Source organism: Ranitomeya variabilis, chromosome 1, assembly GCF_051348905.1.
Source record: "Ranitomeya variabilis isolate aRanVar5 chromosome 1, aRanVar5.hap1, whole genome shotgun sequence".
Classification (NCBI taxonomy): domain Eukaryota; kingdom Metazoa; phylum Chordata; class Amphibia; order Anura; family Dendrobatidae; genus Ranitomeya; species Ranitomeya variabilis.
The window spans coordinates 785700819-785725609 of record NC_135232.1 but is presented as its reverse complement, the minus strand read 5'-3'; the positions used below and the strand labels follow the sequence as shown (position 1 = coordinate 785725609).

General features: G+C 42.8%; 1 protein-coding gene across 3 annotated transcripts in view; it reads left to right on the top strand.

Moving 5' to 3' along the window:
* The window catches only part of PDE4C (phosphodiesterase 4C), a 670949-nt gene that overhangs the window by 456250 nt on the left and 189908 nt on the right, over positions 1–24791 (top strand). The window contains exon 1 of one of the 3 annotated variants that reach the window (XM_077272912.1): positions 5756–5888. The exons of the other annotated variants lie outside the window; for them this stretch is intronic. Coding sequence (XP_077129027.1) covers positions 5842–5888 — 47 coding nt within the window. The 5' untranslated portion in view covers positions 5756–5841. Of the gene's footprint in view, positions 1–5755; positions 5889–24791 lie in introns of those variants that run through there. 3 annotated transcript variants of the gene reach the window in all.

Below are 24791 nucleotides of genomic sequence, written 5' to 3'. Positions count from 1 at the left end.
AAACTGTTTGTCGGGAGCTGCACAAATCTGGATTCCACGGAAGAGCTGCAATTAGAAAACCGCTGCTCTCAATGACAAATGTTTCCAAGCGTTTAGAGTGGTGTAGAAACCTCCAGAATTGGTCCCTCGAGCAGTGGAAACGTGATATTCTCAGACGAATCATCGTTTACCCTATTTCCGACCTCCGGCTGAGTGTACGTTTGGAGACAGCCGAAAGAAGCATTCCATCCAGACTGCCTTCTCCCAACCGTAAAACATGGTGGAGGTACTGTGATGATCTGGGGTGCTATTTCGTGGAGAGCCGCCGGGCCAGTGATATCCCTTCATGGAAGAATTAACAGCCGAGATTATTTAGGCATTTTGGGCGACCAAATGCATCCAATGGTTCAAGCACTGTTCCCGGAGGGGAACGCCATCTTTCAGGATGATAATGCACCAATTCATACAGCTAGAATCGTTAAAGCATGGCACAAGGAACATTCTAATGAAGTTGAGCATCTCATCTGGCCCCCACAATCCCCAGATCTCAACATTATTGAGCATTTATGGTCGATTTTAGAGATTCAAGTTAGACGTCGATTTCCACCGCCATCGTTGCTCAAAGAACTGGAGGGTGTTTTAACTGCAGAATGGGGTAAAATTCATTTGGAAACAATTCACACCTGGTATGAATCCATACCTCGGAGAATTGAGGCTGTAATAGCAGCAAAAGGTGGACCTACACCATATTAAACTAACTTTTGTTTATGTTTCCAGGTGTTTCCATTATTTTGTCCAACCCCTGTATATATATATATATATATATATATATATATATATATATATATATTTATATTTAATACAGCACTAGATAGCTTAAAAGCCGGTAATTCAATTGCTGGCTTTTGCTATCTCCTTCACAAACCCGACAGGAAATGAGACATGGTTTACATACAGTAAACCATCTCATATCCCTTTTTTTACATATTCCTCACTACTAATGTTAGAAGTGTATGTGTGCAAAATGTTTTAACATGGTTTAACGTCACCGCTGTGCTCTGCTTTCACTTTACGGCCGGGAGTCAGTCAGTGCGGGAAGCAGACGGCAAGGGACCTGACGGACACCGGAATGTGAGTATGTACTGTTTGGTTTTTTTTTACATTTACGACGGTAACCAGGGTAAACATCGGGTTACTAAGCGCGGCCCTGCGCTTAGTAACCCGATGTTTACCCTGGTTACAAGCGAACGCATCGTTGGATCGGTGTCACACACACCGATCCAACGATGACAGCGGGAGATCCAGCGACGAAAGAAAGTTCCAAACGATCTGCTACGACGTACGATTCTCAGCAGGGTCCCTGATCGCTGCTGCGTGTCAGACTCAGCGATATCGTATGGATATCGCTGGAACGTCACGGATCGTACCGTCGTAGCGACAAAAGTGCCACTGTGAGACGGTACCCTAACACTTAAAATTATAGACTGTTCATGTCTTTGTCAGTAAACAAACTTACAAAATCAGCAAGGGATCAAATACTTATTTTTCCCACTGTATAAGCCCTGAATGGTGATGGCCGTATCTCTTATCGGCCAAACCTAGTGATAGATTTACTTTAAGTATTACACCTGCAAACTCAAAGGGAACCTGTCACATGAAAAACACTATTAACCTGCAGATATGGGGATAATCTGCAGGTTAATAGCATCCTGATCCTGGCCATCGCCCGCACTTAGACTCCCGGTGCTGGGAGGAAATTAACTTTATTCCTCCCAGCAGCGTTCGGCTTTCAGTCATAGGGGTGGCACCAATGTGCTTTCAGTCACCGCCCTGTATATATAGAGTGGCGGCTGTAACTGCACCCCTGGCACTGTCTGACAACCAGTTCTAATGATGAGCAAGCAAGTCTGTCAGTGCGGGGACAGGGTTATAGCCGCCACTCTATATATACAGGGCAGTGACTGAAGCCGTGCCGGCGCCGCCCCCTTGAATGGAAGCTGAATGCTGCCAGGGGGAATGAAGTTAATTTCCTCCTGGCAGCAGGGGTCTAAGTGAGGGCATCGGGTAGGATCAGAATGCTATTAACATGCAGATTATCCCCATATCTACAGCTTAATAGCAATTTTTCATTTGACAGGTTCCCTTTGAAAGAAAAATAAGTGTTTATAAAAATAAATATTAAAAAAATGTAAATCGTCTAAATAGCTAATTTTTAAGTCTCGTGTTAGTAAAAATGAAAAAAAACCTATACTAACTTGGTATCATTTCATCTGTAATGAGCCAAACTATAAAACTAGCTTGTCACTTAAGATTCCGGGTGAACACATAAATTATATTATTTTTGGTCACTTTGCCTTAAAAAAAGTGAATAAAAATGCATGATAACACATAAAAAAAAATTCCGTAAAAAAAAATTGGATTTTATTGTAAAAAATAATAAAATAGAAAAAAATATGCCCAGTGGACACAAAAAAACAGAATTGTCTCTCTCCCTTACAAAATGATTGAGTAGAAGGTGATCAAAAATTCATATGTACCAATGAAAACTGCAAATATTCCTGCAAAAAATAAGCCATCATACAGGTCCATCAACAAAAAAATATAATGTCATTACAAGTTACAACATATGCAGAGATGGGACTTAGCTTAGGCAGTCTGGGTCAGATGGAATCCTATAGGGATTGTTCTTATCTTCATAACAGATATTCAATGTGATATCATTCACTCGTATTAATGCAGTAAGCCTCTACCTCACTCTAAAAAAACTAAAAAGATGAGAGTGGAGATGCTCCCAGTAGTGAAGCAATGCCAGATGGGAATTATAATGTGTAAGTTTTTTAATTTACAAGATACTAGATAACCATCAGTGAAACATAATGTGAAAAGCCCAAGTTGTGTTTCACCATATTGACTTCTTCAGGGGCATGGTTCCATAATGGTAACACCTTCTATTTAAACATAGTACTGTATTTCCTTTTGCTTATCTCCACTCAGTTGAATCTATCGGTCGGAGCTACAAGACCAAACTGACCCTATGGCCGGGGTCACACTTGAGAATGTGATGGGAGAAACTCGCATCAATACCCGGCACTGCCACCGGCACTCGGGACCGGAGCGTGCAGCTCCATGTATTTCTATGCAGCTGAACGCTCCGGTCCGATTGCAGCCGGCAGTGCCGGGTATTGATGCGAGAGACTCGCATCACATTCGCAAGTGTGACCCCAACCTATGAAAAAAAGTGGGTCTGTCACTTCTGTCAATTAGCTTCTGCTACTAGTTGATTATAATTATTTTAAAAGTCCCTTCCAAAGGTTATTCAGTAGCCAGATTTGCACAATATCTATACGTATCTTCTGTATCATAATAGTCCCATCTTTTTATTTCTCCTTACACCAGTTTGCCTCCCTCTAATTCCACAACCTGCTTTACTTATCCTGTTTATATCTTCCAATAAAGGATGAAAACTACTTCCTGTGCCAGTAAGAATTATCTCACAGGAAATAACATTTCAACTGTTCTCTGTGTCATTGAGACAGGCCATTAGCTGACGTAGTTTCATCAGAATACAACTTTTTCTGAGTCATGTTGCATCAAGCTGTCGGAGCAAGTTCTTCAGTGGAATGAGATATTACAAGCTAACACAGAACCATGCAACCTGTCGCTCCATGGAACCATAACTTTACCAACTAGTGCAGTCACTGTGTTGTCTGCCTTATATCATCTGTGGCTTATATTTATATATTGTAAATTGGGAAAGGACCCTGCCCTCACAGGCTTACAATCTATAGAGTTATGGGGAAGGAGACACTGAGTTTGGGGGGTTAGATCAGCCCTGGTGGTAGTGAGGTTGCAGTGGGTTTATTGCAGATTTTCCTGAAGAGTTTCAGATTGTGTCTGAAGGCGTCCATCCTGGAAGATAATCTGATATGCTGGGAATTTCCAGAGGATGGGGGATGCTCAAGAAGATAAGTCATGGAGAGATGTGAATGTGGATCAAAACTATTAGGTTTCGGAGTCCTGAAGTTAGTGGTGCCCATGAAAACAGACATACCAGGGAACCCATACAAGGGAGTGAATATGGATCAAAACCAGGTACGGACTGGGACTGATATTCAGCCCTGGCATTTGAAATCACACAGGCCCATGCTGTCTCCGTCCCCAAGGACCAGATGGGATATATTACTAATATTACCCTGGGTGGAGGAAAGGAAGATTTATTACCAGACCAGTATTTCTATGATACCTGTGGCCTGCTGTGGTGACAGAGTCAGGAACTTTGTGTTCCGTCACAACTCTTAACGGTGTTGGTCTTGAGAACACTGATTTTGTTAACAACGTAGCAGACAAGGCAACCCACAAACAGACAGGCCCTTCTGGCATTTGCCAGAATTGCCAGATGGCCAGTCCGGCCCTGATCAAAACAATCAGGTTTAAGAGTTCTGAAGTTAGTGGTGCACATGTAAACAGGCGTATCAGGGACCACATACTGTGGAGTGAATATGGATCAAAACAATCAGTATGGATCAAAATTCATATGCATTTCAAAGTGACTATAAAGCTCATGCAAATGGTTTAATGATCCTGACCTGAACTAAAGCTACAATATGCCTTTTCTTTTTATCATACTACGATCTACAGGAGGAAGAAGAACCAAACAACATTCACTAGTCCAAAGATTTGTTAAAAAGCAACCAGCAGCCTTTAATCCATTTAGTATTACTCCTTGACATGGAATGATGAATCTTGTGCACATGGTGTAACTCCTGCTACACTCACAGCGCAAAAGATAAAAATACAACGAGAAGAGTTCTCTACTTATATGTGTTAGCCTACTTATATGTCTGAGTCTTCTTATATGAAGCAATTTATATTTGGTGTATGCTGGTTAGGATTTGAGTAACACATGAGAAATACGTAGAGGAAGTGAAAGAAGAGTGTGAAGGCTTCCTCATCTGAGAAGGCACACTCCTTGGCAAGCAGTGATGACCAAGTAAGGTAGACAGCGGGAAGATAAGAATCAGGAAAACGAAAAACACATTTTACAAAGAAATAAGAATGAAACACGAGGTCTGAAATAATGGTAGCGTACACATTGCGGGGAAGGACTTTTTTTGCGTTTTGCTTGTTTGTTTTATTTGGATATTTTAAAACTTTTTTTGAGCAACAATTGAGAAGCTACATGAAAGGAACTGAGTTTTTTTTCTACTTTTTTTTGTTACATGGTGTCAGGTTGTATCAGAACACTCCACACAGGAAAAGGAGAGGGGGAGAGACAGAATACTAGTTCCCTCCCTTTACTGTGTGTGCAAATTAGCCTGAGCCCTGTGGGTGTGCGGAGGGAGGGGAGTGACATGGACAGTCCCAGCAGCAGTGTGGAAACACAGAAAGTGCATTGTACCAATCTCTGATTTGAGAACCAAAACAAAGCAACAATTTAAAGCGCATGTGATGGAGAGCAGTGCACATGTCGTGGCCTCGGACTTCAAGATACTTCCTCCAGCATCTTAGGACAAACCCAATGCTTTCCTGGGGCATCACAAAGAGAAATAATGTTAGGATATGGTGGAAAGAATGACTTCCACTTTAGTTGTACGGCAATTTAGTCAAAAGTGATTACTCAGGTTTCTGAAATTCCTGGGAAAAAAAATTTGATTTCAAAATTAGATTGTTTCCACCTATGTAGTCACACTGTACGACACTCAAAGAAGTAATATTGGATTCTCGGTGGAGGAGGTTCTGGATGTCTGCTCCGTTTTGCTGCTCTGGATCACCAGCCATGGGATACTTCATGGATTATCTGTAGCACATTCCTGTGCACACCGTCTTCGTCTTGTCCCAAATTGTACAAAGATCTAACCGAGAATGCTGTCATATACCCGGTTCCCAATACGAAGGCACTCTTGTATATGGTAGGTCATATATTAGAAAATGATACTCTGTATAATATAGTTTACATGGTATGTTGAGAACTGGAAACATGCGCTTGATACTCATTTTTTGATATTGTTGTTTAAAGTATGAAAAGATTACGATAGATGATGAAACTTTAGGCCTCGTTCAGATGTGGGTTTTATGGATAGAACACGTACCCATTACGGTCACATGTCATTTTTTGCAGGCCATGAGTCTGCAAAAAAATGATGGAGTCATATCCATTTTTGATTCATGGATCAAAATTACCTGTACAAGTCTATGGATTCATGGAAATCACAGACAGCATATTGATGGCAACAGTGTACAGCCCCTGTGTTCTCCGTGATTAACATTGCAATGGATAGGAGAAGCTTTGTCATTTGTTTTTTCATACGTGAAAATCACTGATGGTAAAATCGGACCAAACACTGATGAAACTGGAACCAATTTTTGCCCATGTGAAAAATCACAGACATCTGAATGAGACCTTAGCTAGAAGTAATAGTGCGCATGTTTTGCATGCATTGCAGACAGAAATACTGTACACATGTTATACACTGTATTGTAGTTTTTATGATTTGTGGGCCATATGTGATGCTATTGCTTCACTAATAACATTAATACATGCTTTCACGGAATGCCTTTGTGCTGGATTCAGGATCCACATGTCTCAGAAATAGTGATGAGCGAATGTGCTGGGATAAGGTGTTATCTGTGCATGCTCATGTGCTAACCAGGTGACTTTGGCGTGCTCGAAATATATGTTCGAGTCCCAGCGGCTGCCTGTCTTGTGGCTGATCGACTGCTGCAACACACGAAGGGATTCCTGTTTGTTAGGCAATCCCTGCATGTGTTGCAGCTGTTGAATAGCAGCGAGACATCAGCCGCAGGGACTCGAACATAGCATTCGAGCATGCCAATGTCACTCAGATAGCACACAAGCATGCTCAGATAACACCTTATCCCAGAACACTCACTCATAACTACTCAGAACCCTTAGGATATATTTTCATTCTCCATGTACGCGGTTGACTTGCTGGACAATTTTCCAGATGGAAATTCTGCTGATTATTACAGAAGCATCATTGAGGCGAAAAAAACTCACAAGGTCTCATTCACACACTGCGGAGAAAATCTGAGAGAAATGTCGCTGTGGATTTTTCTCTTTACTTTGCAAATGTGGGGCAATTCTGCAGTATTTCTGCCATGAAAGTCACAGTAGTTTTCAGTTGTGGATTTGGCTGTGGATTATTTTCACATCTCCCATGAGAACATGCCCTTCGGGGAAATTTCCCATGCTGCAGACTCTGTTGTCGAAATTTCTGCAACTATCTCATCTCATTCATCTGAATGTAATTTGCGGAAACGCTGACGACTATTCGGTCTCTTTTTCTATCTACTGGCTAACACGGTACCAAGATGTATTCGGTCTCAGAAATTTATGCAAGAAAATCTGCAGTGAAGGAATTCATCGTAAGGCTATGTTCACACACATCGGTTTTTGCAGCCACTTTTTTTCTGCACCAAAGCCTAAAAAATGTTTTTTAGTGCAAATTACATGTATGATTTGTCTAAACTACGTGTTTAATGCAGCAAAACCTTTCTCATTGCTTCCTATGAATGACAAAAAAGCTGAAAAATCAGGAAAGTCAGGAAAAATAAAAAGCAAGTGTGAAAAACCTGACCTCTTTTCTGCATTAAAAAAAACAGCAAACATGCTTCATGTGAACATAGCCCAACACAGTTCTGTGCAAGAGTCCTTAAATTAGATTCCGATTTTTGCACTTTGGCATTAAGCAGACAGTTTATGCTTACACTTAGAATATGGATTTAAAAACTGTCCATAAGTACGGTATGTCAATATACAAGTTCTTATTACTAGGCAATCAGGGTGCACATATGTAATCTTTACCAACCATGGAATAAAAGTCATATTTTACCCTAGTAGATGGCCATAAATCCATATTTTTCACTATGTCAGTTGTAGGAGAGTCCCTTTGTATATATCATTGCTTCAAGAATGCCTAATGTGTGGCCCTGACCCCTCAGACATGTCGCTGCCTGCATTATTTGTCTCCTTTGTGTACGCTGCTTTTACCGCTCTGAGTTGTTGTAACATGTACTATTGTGTGGACTAAAAACATACCGACAGCGACAGAACGCAAAGGTAACAAATACCCGCATGTTAGTGCTGTGAGATAATACCTTCATGTCAGTAAGGCCGGGGTTGTGCCGCCACGTCTTGCACAACCTGATCTGATCAGCTGGAGACCCTTCACCCCAAACCGCCATTGCTATTACCATAGACATGGGAGCTGATCACAACAGGCTGCTCTGCTGTTTGATGCTTTCTAGCTGAACAAGAGCTCATCTGCCATGACAGGAATGTTAAAGGGGTTTTCCACTTTTGGGGACAATTTTTTTTTTACTTAAATGCATCTATTTGGGGCTAAAAATCATTTTTTCTATTTTGGTTTCATTGTTTGGCTCTTTATGTCCTGGCATTTTCAACTTTGATGTGGTTTGTGGTCAAAAGTCGGCTGAGAGGAGCTCAAAAAATGACAAAAGATTGACAAACGCTCTCATTGGAGCATCAGAATAAGCTCACTGATGGATCCTCAGTTAACCCATTTGGCAGCCGTATTCTATAGCAGAAGGCAAACTGTGCCCATTAGGCTTCTTTCACACTTCAGTTGTTTGGCGTCAGTCACTTCCGACATAGTGACGGATCGACGGATCCGTCACAATTGTTGAGAAAATGGTTCCAACGGATCCGTTTTTTTGACGGATCCGTTACTTGGGGGTTGTCTGGGAAAAGTATCTACTTTTTGGAGCATGCGCAATTGAAAAAACGGATTGGGGCGACGGATCCGCCGAAATGACGGTCGCGACGGATCTGTCGCCCATAGGCGGCCATTCTATGGAATGACGGACGCGACGGATCAGCTGAGAACCGTCATTTCGGCGTTGACAAAAAACGTTTCCATGTCCGTCCATATCTAGACAACGTCCGCCAAATTTCGACGGATCCGTCGCATGACGGATGGAACTGACGACCATCCGTCACAATCCGTTGCCAATGCAAGTCTATGGGAAAATAACGGATCCGCCAGAAAAAAATGACGGATCCGTTATTTGAGGAAACTGGCGGTTTTAGACTGACGCCAAAAAACTGAAGTGTGAAAGAGGCCTTAGTAAAACCTACCGTAATTACAAAAGTGATTTCTAAAATAAAAACGACAACATTTATTTAAGTAAAAAAACAAAAAAATGCCTCCAAATGTGAACAACCCCTTTAAGACATAGCTGTAACTACTAAGCTCGCTGCTTGAAGTAATTCAGTATTCCATGGCTGACTATAAATTGTAATTATGATGCCAAGGGTGGGCACGGCCAGAAGAGGCCCCTGTGAAAGAACAGTATATGGGTCCTTTGAAGTCCAGTTTCTCGTCATAATTCACAATTCTGCTTAGGCCCCTGTGCGGCTGCTTGGGTCATGTGATCTCTATTCTGACAATCAGTCCAGTACGCGCAGTAATGTGTAGACAGGAAGTCAGTCTCGGTGTGAAATACAAGATGACATAATCACTTATCAAATCCCTAATGGCAGCTCTCAGACCCCTCTTCTCCCAGCACAATCCTCCTTATTCCTCTGTATGTCCTCCTTTGGAGCTAAAGATATAGGTGAAGACTTCTTAACCTGCTGTCCATGCCAACCAATCATAGAGCAGCTCTCATTTCATATTCTGCTCTAGTAGACTGAACTCATTGCTGTGATTGGTTGTTATGAGCTACAAAGACAGTTTTTGTTTTAGACATTTTTTTCCTCAATCTTTCGATATCATTTCTACTTTATATAGGGGAGCAGTGATATAATAGGTTAGACATACCATTAATGTAACCTGTGCAGTCGCTTCAGGGCCCAAGAGGAAGGTGGGACTGTAGCCTGCATTAGGGGATTCATATTACAGACAAAAATAGAATCAAAATGGCAGACAACCCATTGCCATCAAATAAACATGTGTACACAAAGCATACACCAGAAGCTCTACATTATTCCATAGTTACAATGCTGCTCATCCACCTTACTGAAAGTATAGCTACTGGGGAAGAAATGTATTCCTCACAGGAGCCGACGGCTTTCAGTCCCACAGAGCGGCCTCAGTCACTGCTCATATATACTGTGTATACTGTAGGCATGTCATGGCACTTTGATTGACAACTCGCACTGTATCGGTGAGCGCTGCTGTGAGCGGTGACTGTAGCCGCTTCGGGCACAATCCTATGACTGAAAGCCAGCAGCTCCTGGCAGGAAATAAATTCATTTGCTCCCAGTAACTGCTCTTTCAGTAAAGCCGACAATCAGCATTGTAACCCTATATCTGGAGATCGACCCTACAGGGTGGGCCATATATATGCGGATAAACCTGGGTGGGCCATGTATATGGATACACCTAAATAAAATGGCACATTAGTAGATGGGAGGGGGGAAACGTTTCAAGATGGGTGGTGACCATGGCAGCCATTTTGTAGTCAGCCATTTTGGATGTATCTTTATAAATTGCCCACCCTGTATATCTGCAAGAAAATAGCATTTTCCGAGGTGACAGGTTTCTTTAATGTCTATCAGTGGTCCATCGCTATTCAGAAATATCATGAAATTGCATTCTAGGTAAAATAATCCAACATGTCCAATCCAAAGAGATAGTGAATTAGTAGTCATCCAGCCCCACAGAATTAGGCAGAGTCAACTGCCCAGTGTGTATTTTTGTGACTGAGCACATAGGCCATTAGCACTAGCAGTCATCAATATTGGATTTTTTTGTTAAGGCCCCGTCTCACTAAGCGATTTACCAACGATCACGACCAGCGATACGACCTGGCCGTGATCGTTGGTAAGTCGCTGTGTGGTCGCTGGGGAGCTGTCACACAGACAGCTCTCTCCAGCGACCAACGATCAGGGGAACGACTTCGGCATCGTTGAAACTGTCTTCAACGATGCCGAAGTCCCCCTGCAGCACCCGGGTAACCAGGGTAAACATCGGGTTACTAAGCGCAGGGCCGCGCTTAGTAACCCGATGTTTACCCTGGTTACCAAAAAAAACAAACAGTACATACTCGCCTTTCGGTGTCCAGGTCCCTTGCCGTCTGCTTCCTGCTCTGACTGAGATCCGGCCGTACAGTGAGAAGTGAGAGCACAGCAGTGACGTCACCGCTGTGCTCTCACTTCTCACTGTACGGCTGCTCAGTCAGAGCAGGAAGCAGACGGGAAGGGACCTGGACACCGAAAGGCGAGTATGTACTGTTTGTTTTTTTTGGTAACCAGGGTAAACATCGGGTTACTAAGCGCGGCCCTGCGCTTAGTAACCCGATGTTTACCCTGGTTACCAGTGAAGACATCGCTGGATCGGTGTCACACACACCGATTCAGCGATGTCAGCGGGGCCTCAACGACCAAAAAAAGGTCCAGGCCATTCCGACACGACCAGCGATCTCGCAGCAGGGGCCTGATCGCTGGTACGTGTCACACATAGCGAGATCGCTATGGAGGTCGCTGTTGCGTCACAAAACTTGTGACTCAGCAGCGATCTCGCTAGCGATCTCGCTATGTGAGACGGGGCCTTTATCCTGATCACAATTCCTTTATGTTGGTGACAATATTTTCATACAGTTATTTTAGAGCTGCGGTTGTAAATTCCAGTTTTATGGCATTGTTCCTGTGAGACAAATACATGCCAAACCCCCAACAGTCCTGCTGATTTTTTCTTTGTTTATTTTAGTCTTATCTCTAATGGCCCATGTGTCTTATCAGTCAGCTTTGTAAAGTTTACTTTCTGCTCAGAAAGGAGAAGCCAGTCTTCAATTTCTATGTAGTGAACTGTAATGAAATCAGAATTGTGTAAAAATTACAATGCTAAATATTATTGTGTGGTGTATATAAAATAATCTATGATATTATTTCTTGAAAATACTAAGTGCAATTTTAATCTAGCCATAGACATAAAACACAAGCCAAAATATTCTTCTGACCAAAAGACCAACTGCTGCAATGGTGGATTGTTTGGCCACTAATCACCTACAGGAGTATTTTTGTTTCTAGGGTCCATTTACACAGACCAACGGGCGGCACGATACAACTGCCAGTCAGTAAACTTTTACCGAACAGCGATCATTTGAATGCCAGAACAAAGTAACAATGAGAACCGAGCAATCTATACTAGCCAATGGTTTTCGGAAGTGCAAGTCCTGTTTACACAGGATGATGCGCTGCCGAGGATGATGATCTTTTGTGTGGCATAAAAGATCATTTCACCCCTTCTTTAGGTGATTGGCAGCCTTTTTACACAGCAAACTATACAAGCTCTTTTACCAATGCTCGTTCATGAATATCTTGCAGTTTAAATGCACCCTTAGAGATAGCTAACATTTTGTCTTCTTGTATTGGGATTTTTCTATTTCTTTTAGATAGCTCAATGAAAACTTTTTTTCTTTTTTTTTAACCCCTTCACCCCCAAGGGTGGTTTGCACGTTAATGACCGGGCCAATTTTTACAATTCTGACCACTGTCCCTTTATGAGGTTATAACTCTGGAACGCTTCAACGGATCTTGGCGATTCTAACACTGTTTTCTCGTGACATATTGTACTTCATGATAGTGGTAAAATTTCTTTGATATAACTTGCATTTATTTGTAAAAAAAAACGAATATTTGGCGAAAATTTTGAAAATTTTGCAATTTTCCAACTTTTAATTTTTATGCCCTTAAATCACAGACATATGTCATGCAAAATACTTAATAAGTAACATTTCCCACATGTCTACTTTACATCAGCACAATTTTGGAACCAAAATTTTTTTTTGTGACGGAGTTATAAGGGTTAAAAGTTGACCAGCAATTTCTCATTTTTACAACACCATTTTTTTTTAGGGACCACATCTCATTTGAAGTCATTTTGAGGGGTCTAAATGATAGAAAATACCCAAGTGTGACACCATTCTAAAAACTGCACCCCTCAAGGTACTCAAAACCACTTTCAAGAAGTTTATTAACCCTTCAGGTGTTTCACAGGAATTTTTGGAATGTTTAAATAAAAATAAACATTTAACTTTTTTTCACATAAAATTTATTTCAGCTCCAATTTGTTTTATTTTACCAAGGGTAACAGGAGAAAATAGACCCCAAAATTTGTTGCACAATTTGTCCTGAGTACGCTGATACCCCATATGTGGGGATAAACCACTGTTTGGGCGCATGGCAGAGCTCGGAAGGAAAGGAGCGCCATTTGACTTTTCAATGCAAAATTGACTGGAATTGAGATGGGACGCCATGTTGCATTTGGAGAGCCCCTGATGTGCCTAAACATTGAAACCCCCCACAAGTGACACCATTTTGGAAAGTAGACCCCCTAAGGATCTTATCTAGATGTGTGGTGAGCACTTTGACCCAACAAGTGCTTCACAGAAGTTTATAATGCAGAGCCGTAAAAATAAAAAATCATATTTTTTCACAAAAATGATCTTTTTGCCCCAATTTTTTATTTTTCCAAGGGTAAGAGAAGAAATTGGACCCCAAAAATTGTTGTGCAATTTGTCCTGAGTACGCTGATACCCCATATGTGGGTGTAAACCATTGTTTGGGTGCAGGGCAGAGCTCGGAAGGGAAGGATCGCCATTTGACTTTTCAATGCAAAATTGACTGGAATTGAGATGGGACGCCATGTTGCATTTGGAGAGCCCCTGATGTGCCTAAACATTGAAACCCCCCACAAGTGACACCATTTTGGAAAGTAGACCCCCTAAGGAACCTATCTAGATGTGTGGTGAGCACTTTGACCCAACAAGTGCTTCACAGAAGTTTATGATGCAGAGCCGTAAAAATAAAAAATCATATTTTTTCACAAAAATTATCTTTTCGCCCCCAATTTTTTATTTTCCCAAGGGTAAGAGAAGAAATTGGACCCCAAAAATTGTTGTGCAATTTGTCCTGAGTACGCTGATACCCCATATGTGGGTGTAAACCATTGTTTGGGCGCAGGGCAGAGCTCGGAAGGGAAGGAGCGCCATTTGACTTTTCAATGCAAAATTGACTGGAATTGAGATGGGACGCCATGTTGCGTTTGGAGAGCCCCTGATGTGCCTAAACATTGAAACCCCCACAAGTGACACCATTTTGGAAAGTAGACCCCTTAAGGAACTTATCTAGATGTGTGTTGAGCACTTTGACCCAACAAGTGCTTCACAGAAGTTTATAATGCAGAGCCGTAAAAATACAAAATAATATTTTTTCACAAAAATGATCTTTTCGCCCCCATTTTTTTATTTCCCCAAGGGTAAGAGAAGAAATTAGACCACAAAAGTTGTTGTGCAATTTGTCCTGAGTACGACGATACCCCATATGTGGGGGTAAAGCACTGTTTGGGCGCATAGCAGAGCTCGGAAGGGAAGGAGCGCTATTTTACTTTTCAATGCAAAATTGACTGGAATTAAGATGGGATGCCATGTTGCGTTTGCAGAGCCCCTGATGTGCCTAAACATTAAAAACCCCCACAAGTGACACCATTTTGGAAAGTAGACCCCCTAAGGAACTTATCTAGATGTGTTTTGAGAGCTTTGAACCCCCAAGTGTTTCACTACAGTTTATAACGCAGAGCCGTGAAAATAAAAATTCTCTTTTTTTTTTTCACAAAAATGATTTTTAGCCCCTAGTTTTGTATTTTCACAAGGGTATCAGGATAAATTGGACCCCAAAAGTTGTTGTCCAATTTGTCCTGAGTACACTGATATCCCATATGTGGGGGGGGAACCACTGTTTGGGCGCATGACAAAGCTCGGAAGGGAAGGAGCGCCATTTGGAATGCAGACTTAAATGGATTGGTCTGCAGGCGTCACGTTGCATTTGCAGAGCCCCTGATGTACCCAAACAGTACAAACCCCCCACAAATGACCCCATATCGGAAACTAGACCCCCCAAGGAACTTATCTAGATGTGTTGTGAGAACTTTGAACCCCCAAGTGTTTCACTACAGTTTACAACGCAGAGCCGTGAAAATAAAAAATTTTTTTTTCCCCACAAAACTTATTTTTTGGCCCCCAGTTTTGTATTTTCCCAAGGGTAGCAGGAGAAATTGGACCCCAAAAGATGATGTCCAATTTGTCCTGAGTACGCTGATACCCCATATGTTGGGGTAAACCCCTGTTTGGGCACACGGGAGAGCTCTGAAGGGAAGGAGCACTGTTTTCCTTTTTCAACGCAGAATTGGCTGGAATTCAGATCGGATGCCATGTCCCGTTTGGAGAGCCCCTGATGTGCCTAAACAGTGGAAACCCCCCAATTATAACTGAAACCCTAATCCAAACACACCCCTTACCCTAATCCCAACAGTAACCCTAACCACTCCTCTAACCCAGACACACCCAACCCTATTCCCAACCGTAAATGTAATCCAAACCCTAACCCTATCTTTAGCCCCAACCCTAACTGTAGCCCCAACCCTAGCCCCAACCCTAGCCCTAACCCTAGCCCTAACCCTAGCAATAACCCTAGCCCTATCACTAGCCCTAACACTAGCCGTAACACTAACCCTAACCCTAGCCCCAACCCTAGCCCTAACCCTAGCAATAACCCTAGCCCTATCACTAGCCCTAACACTAGCCGTAACACTAGCTCTAACCCTAGTCCTAACCCTAGCCCCAACCCTAGCCCTAACCCTAGCCCTAACCCTAGCCCTAACCCTAGCCCTAACCCTAGCCCCAACCCTAGCCCTAACCCTAGCCCCAACCCTAGCCCTAACCCTAGCCCTAATCCTTGCCCTAACCCTAACCCTAGCCCTAACTCTAGTCCTAACTCTAGCCCTAACCCTAACCCTAATGGGAAAATGGAAATAAATACATTTTTTAATTTTTTTATTTTTCCCTAACTAAGGGGGTGATGAAGGGGGGTTTGATTTACTTTTATAGCGGGTTTTTTAGCGGGTTTTTATGATTGGCAGCCGTCACACACTGAAAGACGCTTTTCATTGCAAAAAATATTTTTTGCGTTACCACATTTTGAGAGCTGTAATTTTTCCATTTTTGAGTCCACAGTGTCATGTGAGATCTTGTTTTTTGCGGGACGAGTTGCCGTTTTTATTGGTAACATTTTCGGACACATGACATTTTTTGGTCGCTTTTTATTCCGATTTTTGTGAGGCAGAGTGATCAAAAACCAGCTATTCATGAATTTCTTTTGGGGTAGGCGTTTATACCGTTCCGCGTTTGGTAAAATTGATAAAGCAGTTTTATTCTTCGGGTCAGTACGATTACAGCGATACCTCAATTATATCATTTTTTTATGTTTTGGCGCTTTTATACGATAAAAACTATTTTATAGAAAAAATAATTATTTTGGTATCGCTTTATTCTCAGGACTATAACTTTTTTATTTTTTTGCTGATGATGCTGTGTGGCGGCTCGTTTTTTGCGGGACAAGATGACGTTTTCAGCGGTACCATTGTTATTTATATCAGTCTTTTTGATCGCGTGTTATTCCACTTTTTGTTCGGCGGTATGATAATAAAGTGTTGTTTTTTGCCTCGTTTTTTTTTTGTTTTTTTCTTACGGTGTTTACTGAAGGGGTTAACTAGTGGGGCAGTTTTATAGGTTGGGTCGTTACGGACGCGGCGATACTAAATATGTGTACTTTTATTGTTTTTTTTATTTTATTTAGCTAAAGAAATGTATTTATGGGAATAATATTTTTTTTTTTTTCTTTATTTAGGATATTTTTTTTATTTATTTTTTACACACATGTGGGGAATTTTTTTTTTACTTTTTTACTGTGTCCCAGGGGGGGACATTACAGATCATTGATCTGACAGTGTGCACAGCACTCTGTCAGATCGACGATCTGCTGTGCAGGGCTGCAGGCTTACCAAGCGTCTGCTCTGAGCAGACACTCGGTAAGCCACCTCCCTCCCTGCAGGACCCGGATGCCGCGGCCATCTTGGATCCGGGACCTGCGGCGAGGAGGGAGGTAGGAGACCCTCGGAGCAACGCGATCACATCGCGTTGCTCCGGGGGTCTCAGGGAAGCCCGCAGGGAGCCCCCTCCCTGCGCGATGCTTCCCTATACCGCCGGTACACCGCGATCATGTTTGATCGCGGTGTGCCGGGGGTTAATGTGCCGGGGGCGGTCCGTGACCGCTCCTGGCACATAGTGCCGGATGTCAGCTGCGATATGCAGCTGACACCCGGCCGCGATCGGCCGCGCTCCCCCCGTGAGTGCGGCCGATCGGCTATGACGTACTATCCCGTCGAGGGTCAGATAGGCCCAGGTCACCTCGACGGGATAGTACGTCTAAGGTCACAGAGGGGTTAAGCTAACTACAGATTATTCAGTTTAGTTACATTTGTGACCATTCAAGGTCAATAAACTTTTCTTGATGAAGTTTATTAGTGATTTTCAGGCAAATTTTGTATCATTGTTATATTAATATTTTAATTTTCTTCTTCTTCAGAGTCTTCACTGACTTTGGAGCCTAAAATAGGGGCAAAAAGGTTATAGAATGCTGGTTAGAGTCTCCCCTGTGTGTCTCATATCATATCCCTTGTTGTTGAGAAATCATCTTTTAGCACTTTATGTAAATTACCTCTTGCAGGCTCCAGGGAGGATGGTGCCTGGAGGTTAACTCTGCCCCCCTAGCTTGTTTAAATATAATGGGCTGTTACCAGTGTGATGTGTAATGATTACTAGTGTTACCAGTATGATGAGTAATGGCTGCTCTCTGCTCTCCTGATCTCACTGAAGAGCTGTGTGTGGTTATAAGTGCACATACTCACCTGTGAGAAACTCGGATGAGTCTCGCATGTTAATACTCAGATCGGAGCACTCAAATCGGAGCATGCGGCCGCATAGCAATACATGCAGCCGCACGCTCCGCTCCTGAGTAGCGGCAGCAGCGCCGGGTATTGACGTGTGAGACTCATCCGAGTTTCTGGCAGGTGAGTATGAGTCCTAACTGACACATCAGCAGGTTCCTCTCAGCTTCCAGCTCACAGGCAGACAGGGCTACATTATTGTTGCAACACAGCAGAGCCTAAATATTGTTGCAATACAGCAGAGCTTAGAGAGCTGCAAAAGATAAGTTTGCAACAACACAAAGTTCATTTCTCCTGTTCTGTGTTAGTTACATGTCTCATGCTGGTAACTCCTCCTTCATGTAACATATACTCTGGAGGCAGAGTTATCTTCCAGGCAGCGTCCTCCCCAGAGGCTGGAAGAGGTAATTTACATGAATTGATAAAAGGTGATTTATCAGCAACAACACAGCTGATATGAGGCATACAGGTATCACTAATCAGCAGTCTATAACCTGTATGCCTATAATAATAATTTAGATAGGTCAAATATGGTGACAGATTCCTTTTAATTTTCAGTATTTATTGATGGAATGACGTTGCAAAAAGTAGAATATATTTTCAAGTATTTCAAGTGCTGTTAACCACAAAGCATAGCAGAACCACCCTCATTCTTAACGGTTCGAAGTGTGTGTTTTTGTTTTTTTTAATACTTCTCTTTTTTCCCCTAAACAGATCTTTGATGTTTGTAGCATAAGAGTTTAGCCTAAAGCAGAGTTCAGACAGAAGTATGAATAAAACGGGCCAGTCACATCCAAACATTGCAGACAGCTCCATGTGTATTACCCCCTTCTCAGGCTATAAACATCAGCCTCCAGCTATCTGCTTTCTATCTGCTGGTTAATAAAAAAATGTAAGGAACCCATGCCATTTTTGGAGAAAATAATTTATTTATTACTAAAATACATGCACAGTAAGCTACACACACAATGCAATGCTTATATATCTCACATATTTTTATCTATCTCTATATCGATCTGATCTCTCTCTCGCTATATATATATATATATATATATATATATATGAAAAAAAGAAAGACAGCACAAAAAAAATAGAAAAAAGGGGCTTTAATGCCTGAACGGCGTGGCGACGTTTCGGATATCTTTATCCTTGAAAAAGGATAAAGATATCCGAAACGTCGCCACGCCGTTCAGGCATTAAAGCCCCTTTTTTCTATTTTTTTTGTGCTGTCTTTCTTTTTTTCATCTATTACCAAAGACCATTTCAACAGTGGTTGGGAAGACGCTGCACTACAATTTGGTAATATAAGATGCTGTTCCGATTTTGAACTATATATATATATATATATATATATATATATATATATATATATACATATATATATCTTTTTGTAATCGCATGAATATCGCATGACACTTGCATGACACTCGTCTGACTTTTCAGGAACAACGACAAACCAATTTTTTTAAACGGTGATGAGTATGAGCCCTTAGTCCTACTATCCAGGTACATGTTGTATAGCCTTACTACCCAGGGACATCTGTCTCAGGGCTCATACTCATCAACATTTAAAAAATCGGTCTGATGCTGTTCCTGAAAACAGGGGAACCATATTGCTCACCTCTCTAATGAGAAGATAATCCATTTGTCCCTTGCCGACTCTAGCTCTGGTTCATGTACTTGGCACGCTAAATGGTGGCATGACATGAGCTTTCAGCATGCCAGGCAGCAGAGACAGTGAGCTGCGCTTACTAGCGCAGCTCAGTGCCTCGCGGTAACATGAAAAAGTTGAGTGGATTTCATGCCCAATGATCAGCTCTAAACTGCTGATCTTTTTCATGGCACCGCAAACGTGAGAATTCTTTCACGCTCGCGGTTACATCAGTAAGGTGCATGGAGATAATTGGATATGAACTCCCCTAACCTTTTTCCCGTCACTGCGAGGCACTGAGCTGTACTAGCATGCACAGCCCAGAGTCTTTGCTGGATGGCAGGCTGTATTGTAGCATCATGCAATCATTCGGCCTGGCATATAGATGTAACAGAGCTTAGACACGTCATGGGACAAATTGATTATTATCTTCTTGCCGGACAGGTGAGGATTATGTTGGTTTATTACAGGACTTAATTCTGGGTATTTTCTCTTTACAATTTCACTATGGGGTTATTAATGGGGGCGTCTTATGGACGCTTCTCCATCACAAACCCCTGGGCTTGATGTCAGCTGCCAATACAAAGCTAATATCAACTCCAATTCTGTTACCCCACTTGCCAACGCACCAGGGCAAATGGGAAGAGCGAGACTAAGCTCTAGAATTGGCGCATCTTATGGATGCGCCTTTTCTGCGTTGGCTGAGAGCTGATGTTTTTAGTCAAGGAAGGGGCCGATATTCATGGCTCCTTCCTAGCCTGTTAATATCATCTCTCAGCTTTCTGCCTAGCCTTTGTTTGTTGTTAATTATAGGGGGACCCTAGGTCTTTTTTGGGGAGTCCTCCATTTTAATAACCAGTAAATGCTAAGTACACAGCTGTGAACTGACATTAATAGCCTGGGAAGCTCCATGTGTATTAACCTCTTCCCAGGCTATAAACATTAGCCCCAGCTGTCTGCTTTTCCTTTGCTGGTTACTACATTTTTGTGGGATCTCATGCCATTTTTACAGATATTAATTTATTAATTAAATACAAGTAGAGAAAGCTACACAAGCAATGTGCAAATTAAATATGTCACTGACATCTTTATATCTATCTATTTTATGTATATATGTCTATTCTATCCTGACTTCTCATGCTGTAATTTTACTGTATGCGTCTGCTGAAATGTCGGATTGTTCAACTAGATGGGTGGGTAAAAATTGGATGGGACTTGCATGATTTTTTAATCGCATCCATTGACTTGAATTGGCTAATCTTATCCGATATGCGAGGACAATCACAGCATGTTGCGATATTTTTCTCAGTCTGATCTGAGAGGAAAATCACAGATGAGCAGGGACGCATAGAGTAACGTTAGTCAGAGTGCAATCCAATTTTTTATTGGATAGCACTAGTCCGTTTTTCTCAGAAATGAGTATTAGCCTTTATAGCCCAGTCCTTGTATTCAGTCCATGATCGTACCTTGTTGCTCAAATGTCTGCTTGAGCACTTACAATTACAAGGCAACGATAATGTGAATGAGGCCCTCAGTGAAAATGAGTTTGAAACCCCTGATCTATTTGATAAGGGAAGAAAGGAGTTGACCACTATAAACTCTTGTTCAGTTTTCTGTCAGCACAGCTGGACATTAGGCATTTACTCATATATTCTCCCAAACCACCAAGGAAGCTGTCATGAACGAACTCCTTCCCCACCCAACTCCAAACAGAATTCTGAAATCCTTGTTATGTTTTTCTAAATTCTGTTGTCTAAACTTGGGTGCATCTTGAGGTGTGTCCATAATATAGAGATATCATAACATTTCATCTTAACATTACAACATCGAAAGGTTGTCTATCATTATCTAACATTGCCTACCTTTGGACAAACGTGATTAAATAATTATTTAAATAGAATTACCTATTACAAATGTTATGTATAGGTTATATTGCTTTCATCGATGTCTATGGGGAAAGTGGGCACCATGTAGGGTAGATTTTTCCCTGAGAAGAAACAAATCTGTAGTTTCAAAATTTGTGAAAACTTTTGTGCCTACCTTTCAACAACACCGTTTGAAGTATATGAAGGTGCTTGGTACACTGTGCGAGGTTCAGAGCAGGGCCGGACTGGCCATCTGGCAATTCTGGCAAATGCCAGAAGGGCCTGTCTGGTCATGGGCTGCCTTGTCTGCTATGTTGTTAACAGAATCAGTGTTCTCAAGACACCCATACTGTTAAGAGTTGTGATGGAGGGATAATTAGAAATATTGGTCTTGTAGTAAATCTTGCTTTCCTCCATGCAGGGTAATATTAGTAATATATCCCATCTTGTGCTTGGGGATGGAGACAGCATGGACCTGTATGATTTCAAATGCCAGGACTGAATTTCAACCCCAGTCCATACCAGGCCCTTCCCCTGCCTCATCATTTGACAGTGGTGGCTGAAGTGGATCTGACAGAATTTCCACAGATATCTCTATTTCCTTCGACCAAAATAAGTGGTGAAAATCCACTGCGTATATTGACATACTACCGGCTTTAAATCTGCTGCTTAGATGGATTGGTCTGCAGGCGTTACGTTGCATTTGCAGAGCCCCTGATGTACCCAAACAGTAGAAACCCCCATAAGTGACCCCATATTGGAAACTAGACCTCCCAAGGAACTTATCTAGATGTGTTGTGAGAGCATTGAACCCCCAAGTGTTTCACTACAGTTTACAACGCAGAGCCGTGAAAATAAAAAAATCCTTTTTTTACCCACAAAAATGATTTTTAGCCCCCCAAATTTTTATTTTCCCAAGGGTAACAAGAGAACTTGGACCCCAAAAGTTGTTGTCCAATTTGTCCCAAGTACGCTGATATCCCATATGTTGGGGTAAACCCCTGTTTGGGCGCACTGGAGAGCTCGGAAGGGAAGGAGCACTGTTTTACTTTTTCAATGCAGAATTGGCTGGAATTGAGATCGGACGCCATGTCGCGTTTGGAGAGCCCCTGATGTGCCTAAACAGTGGAAACTCCCCAATTCTAACTGAAACCCTAATCCAAACACCCTCCTAACCCTAATCCCAACGGTAACCCTAACGACACCCTTAACCCTGACACACCCCTAACTCTAATCCCAACCATAATCCCAACCGTAAATGTAATCCAAACCCTGACCCTAACTTTAGCCCCAACCCTAACTTTAGCCCCAACCCTAACTTTAGCCCTAACTTTAGCCTCAACCCTAACCCTAACTTTAGCTCCAACCCTAGCCCCAACCCTAACCCTAGCCCTAACCCTAGCCCTGGCCATAACCCTAGCCCTAGCCCTAATCCTAATGGAAAAATGGAAATAAATACATTTTTTTTATTTTATTATTTTTCCATAACTAAGGGGGTGATGAAGGGGGGTTTGATTTACTTTTAGAGCGTTTTTTTATAGCGGATTTTTATGATCCCAGAAAGAGCAGAGGATTAAATGATTAATACACAGGTTATACTGAATCTTTTCTCACAAAACTACATATCAATCTGCTCAGCGTCCCCTGCTCTATAAGGCCTCTTTCACACGTCCAGATAATTCCGGTACCGGAGAAATCGGTACCGGAGTTATCCGTGTCCGTGTGCTCAAGTGGCACATCAGTGTGGCACACATGCGGCATCCGTGTGCCGCCCGTGTGCCGCCTGAGGACCACATGGACCATGCAGGAGAGACAGCGCTACACTAAGCACTGTCCCCCTGTGTGGTGCTGAAGGCGGCATTCATCTCTTCTCCCCCAGCGTTCGCTGGAGAGAAGAGATGAAAGATCATTTTTTTCTTCTTTTTTGTTAAAAAAAAACTTTGCTGGTGTCCTCCCATCCCCAGTGCGCCGCCCGGCCCCTTGCAGATGCAGAGAAATACTCACCTAGCTCCCGTGATGTCTCCTCTCTCCTCTCCGCGCTGGCAGCTTCTCCTGTGTGAGCGGTCACGTGGTACTGCTCATTACAGTCAGTGAATATTCACTGACTGTAATGAGCGGTACCACGTGACCGCTCACACAGGAGAAGCTGCCAGCGCTGAGAGGCGAGAGGAGACATCGCGGGAGCTAGGTGAGTATTTCTTCTGCAAGGGGCCGGGCGGCGCACTGGGGGGGGAGGCGGGGGGCACATGCAAACTTTATTTTTCACCAAAATAAAATTGATCTTTCATCTCTTCTCTCCAACGAACGCTGGGGGAGAAGAGATGAATTCTGCCTTCAGCACCACATGCGGGGGGGACAGCGCTTAGTGTAGTGTTCTCCGTGTGCACGTGTGCTGTCCGTATTGTGGTCCGTGCTGCCGGTAAAAAACGGACATGTCGACGTGTTTTCCACACGGACACACGGTCCGTGTGAAAACACGCACATGTGCAGAAACACATAGATTCTAATGGGTCTACGTGTGTCAGTGTCTCCGGTACGTGAGAAAACTGTCAATACACGTACCGGAGACACTGACGTCTGAAAGATGCCGAACATAGTGCCTGCAGACAGGACTGCATAATTATAGGTCCTCCTTAATTGAACACCAAATGACTAGCTATATAATTGAATGATCCTTGTCACTGGTATTTATCTGTCTGCATACAAGGACCCTAAAGTCCCTCATACACATTAGACTAATGTCAGCTGAATCTGCTGTTATCAATGGTCCTGGCTGACCGTTCAATGTGTATGGGGGCCCCAGACTATTAACCCCTTAATCCCATATGACGTACTATCCCGTCGAGGTGGGGTGAGCCTTAAATCCCACCAACGGGATAGTACATCATATGCGATCGGCCACGCTCCCGGGGGGAGCGCGGCCGATCGCGGCTGGGTGTCAGCTGTCTATCGCAGCTGACATCCGGCACTATGTGCCAAGAGCGGTGACGGACCGCCCCCGACACACTGCCATCAAACATGATTGCAGTGTTCCGGCGGTATAGGGAAGCATCGCGCAGGGAGGGGGCTCCCTGCGTCGTGCTTCTCTGAGACCGTCGGAGCAACGCGATGGCTACCACATGGCTACCACAGCATCTGGCAGCGGCATGCTATTCCATCTGGTTTGCGTTTAGTTGGACCATCATTTATTTTCCAACAGGACAATGACCCCAACCACACCTCCAGGCTGTGTAAGGGCTATTTGACCAAGAAGGAGAGTTATGGGGTGCTACGCCAGATGACCTGGCCTCCACAGTCACCAGACCTGAACACAATCGCGATAGTTTGGGGTGAGCTGGACCGCAGAGTGAAGGCAAAAGGGCCCACAAGTGCTAAGCATCTCTGGGAACTCCTTCAAGATTGTTGGAAGACCATTCCCGGTGACTACCTCTTGAAGCTCAAGAAGAGAATGCCAAGAGTGTGCAAAGCAGTCACCAAAGCAAAAGGTGGCTACTTTGAAGAACCTAGAATATAAGACATAATTTCAGT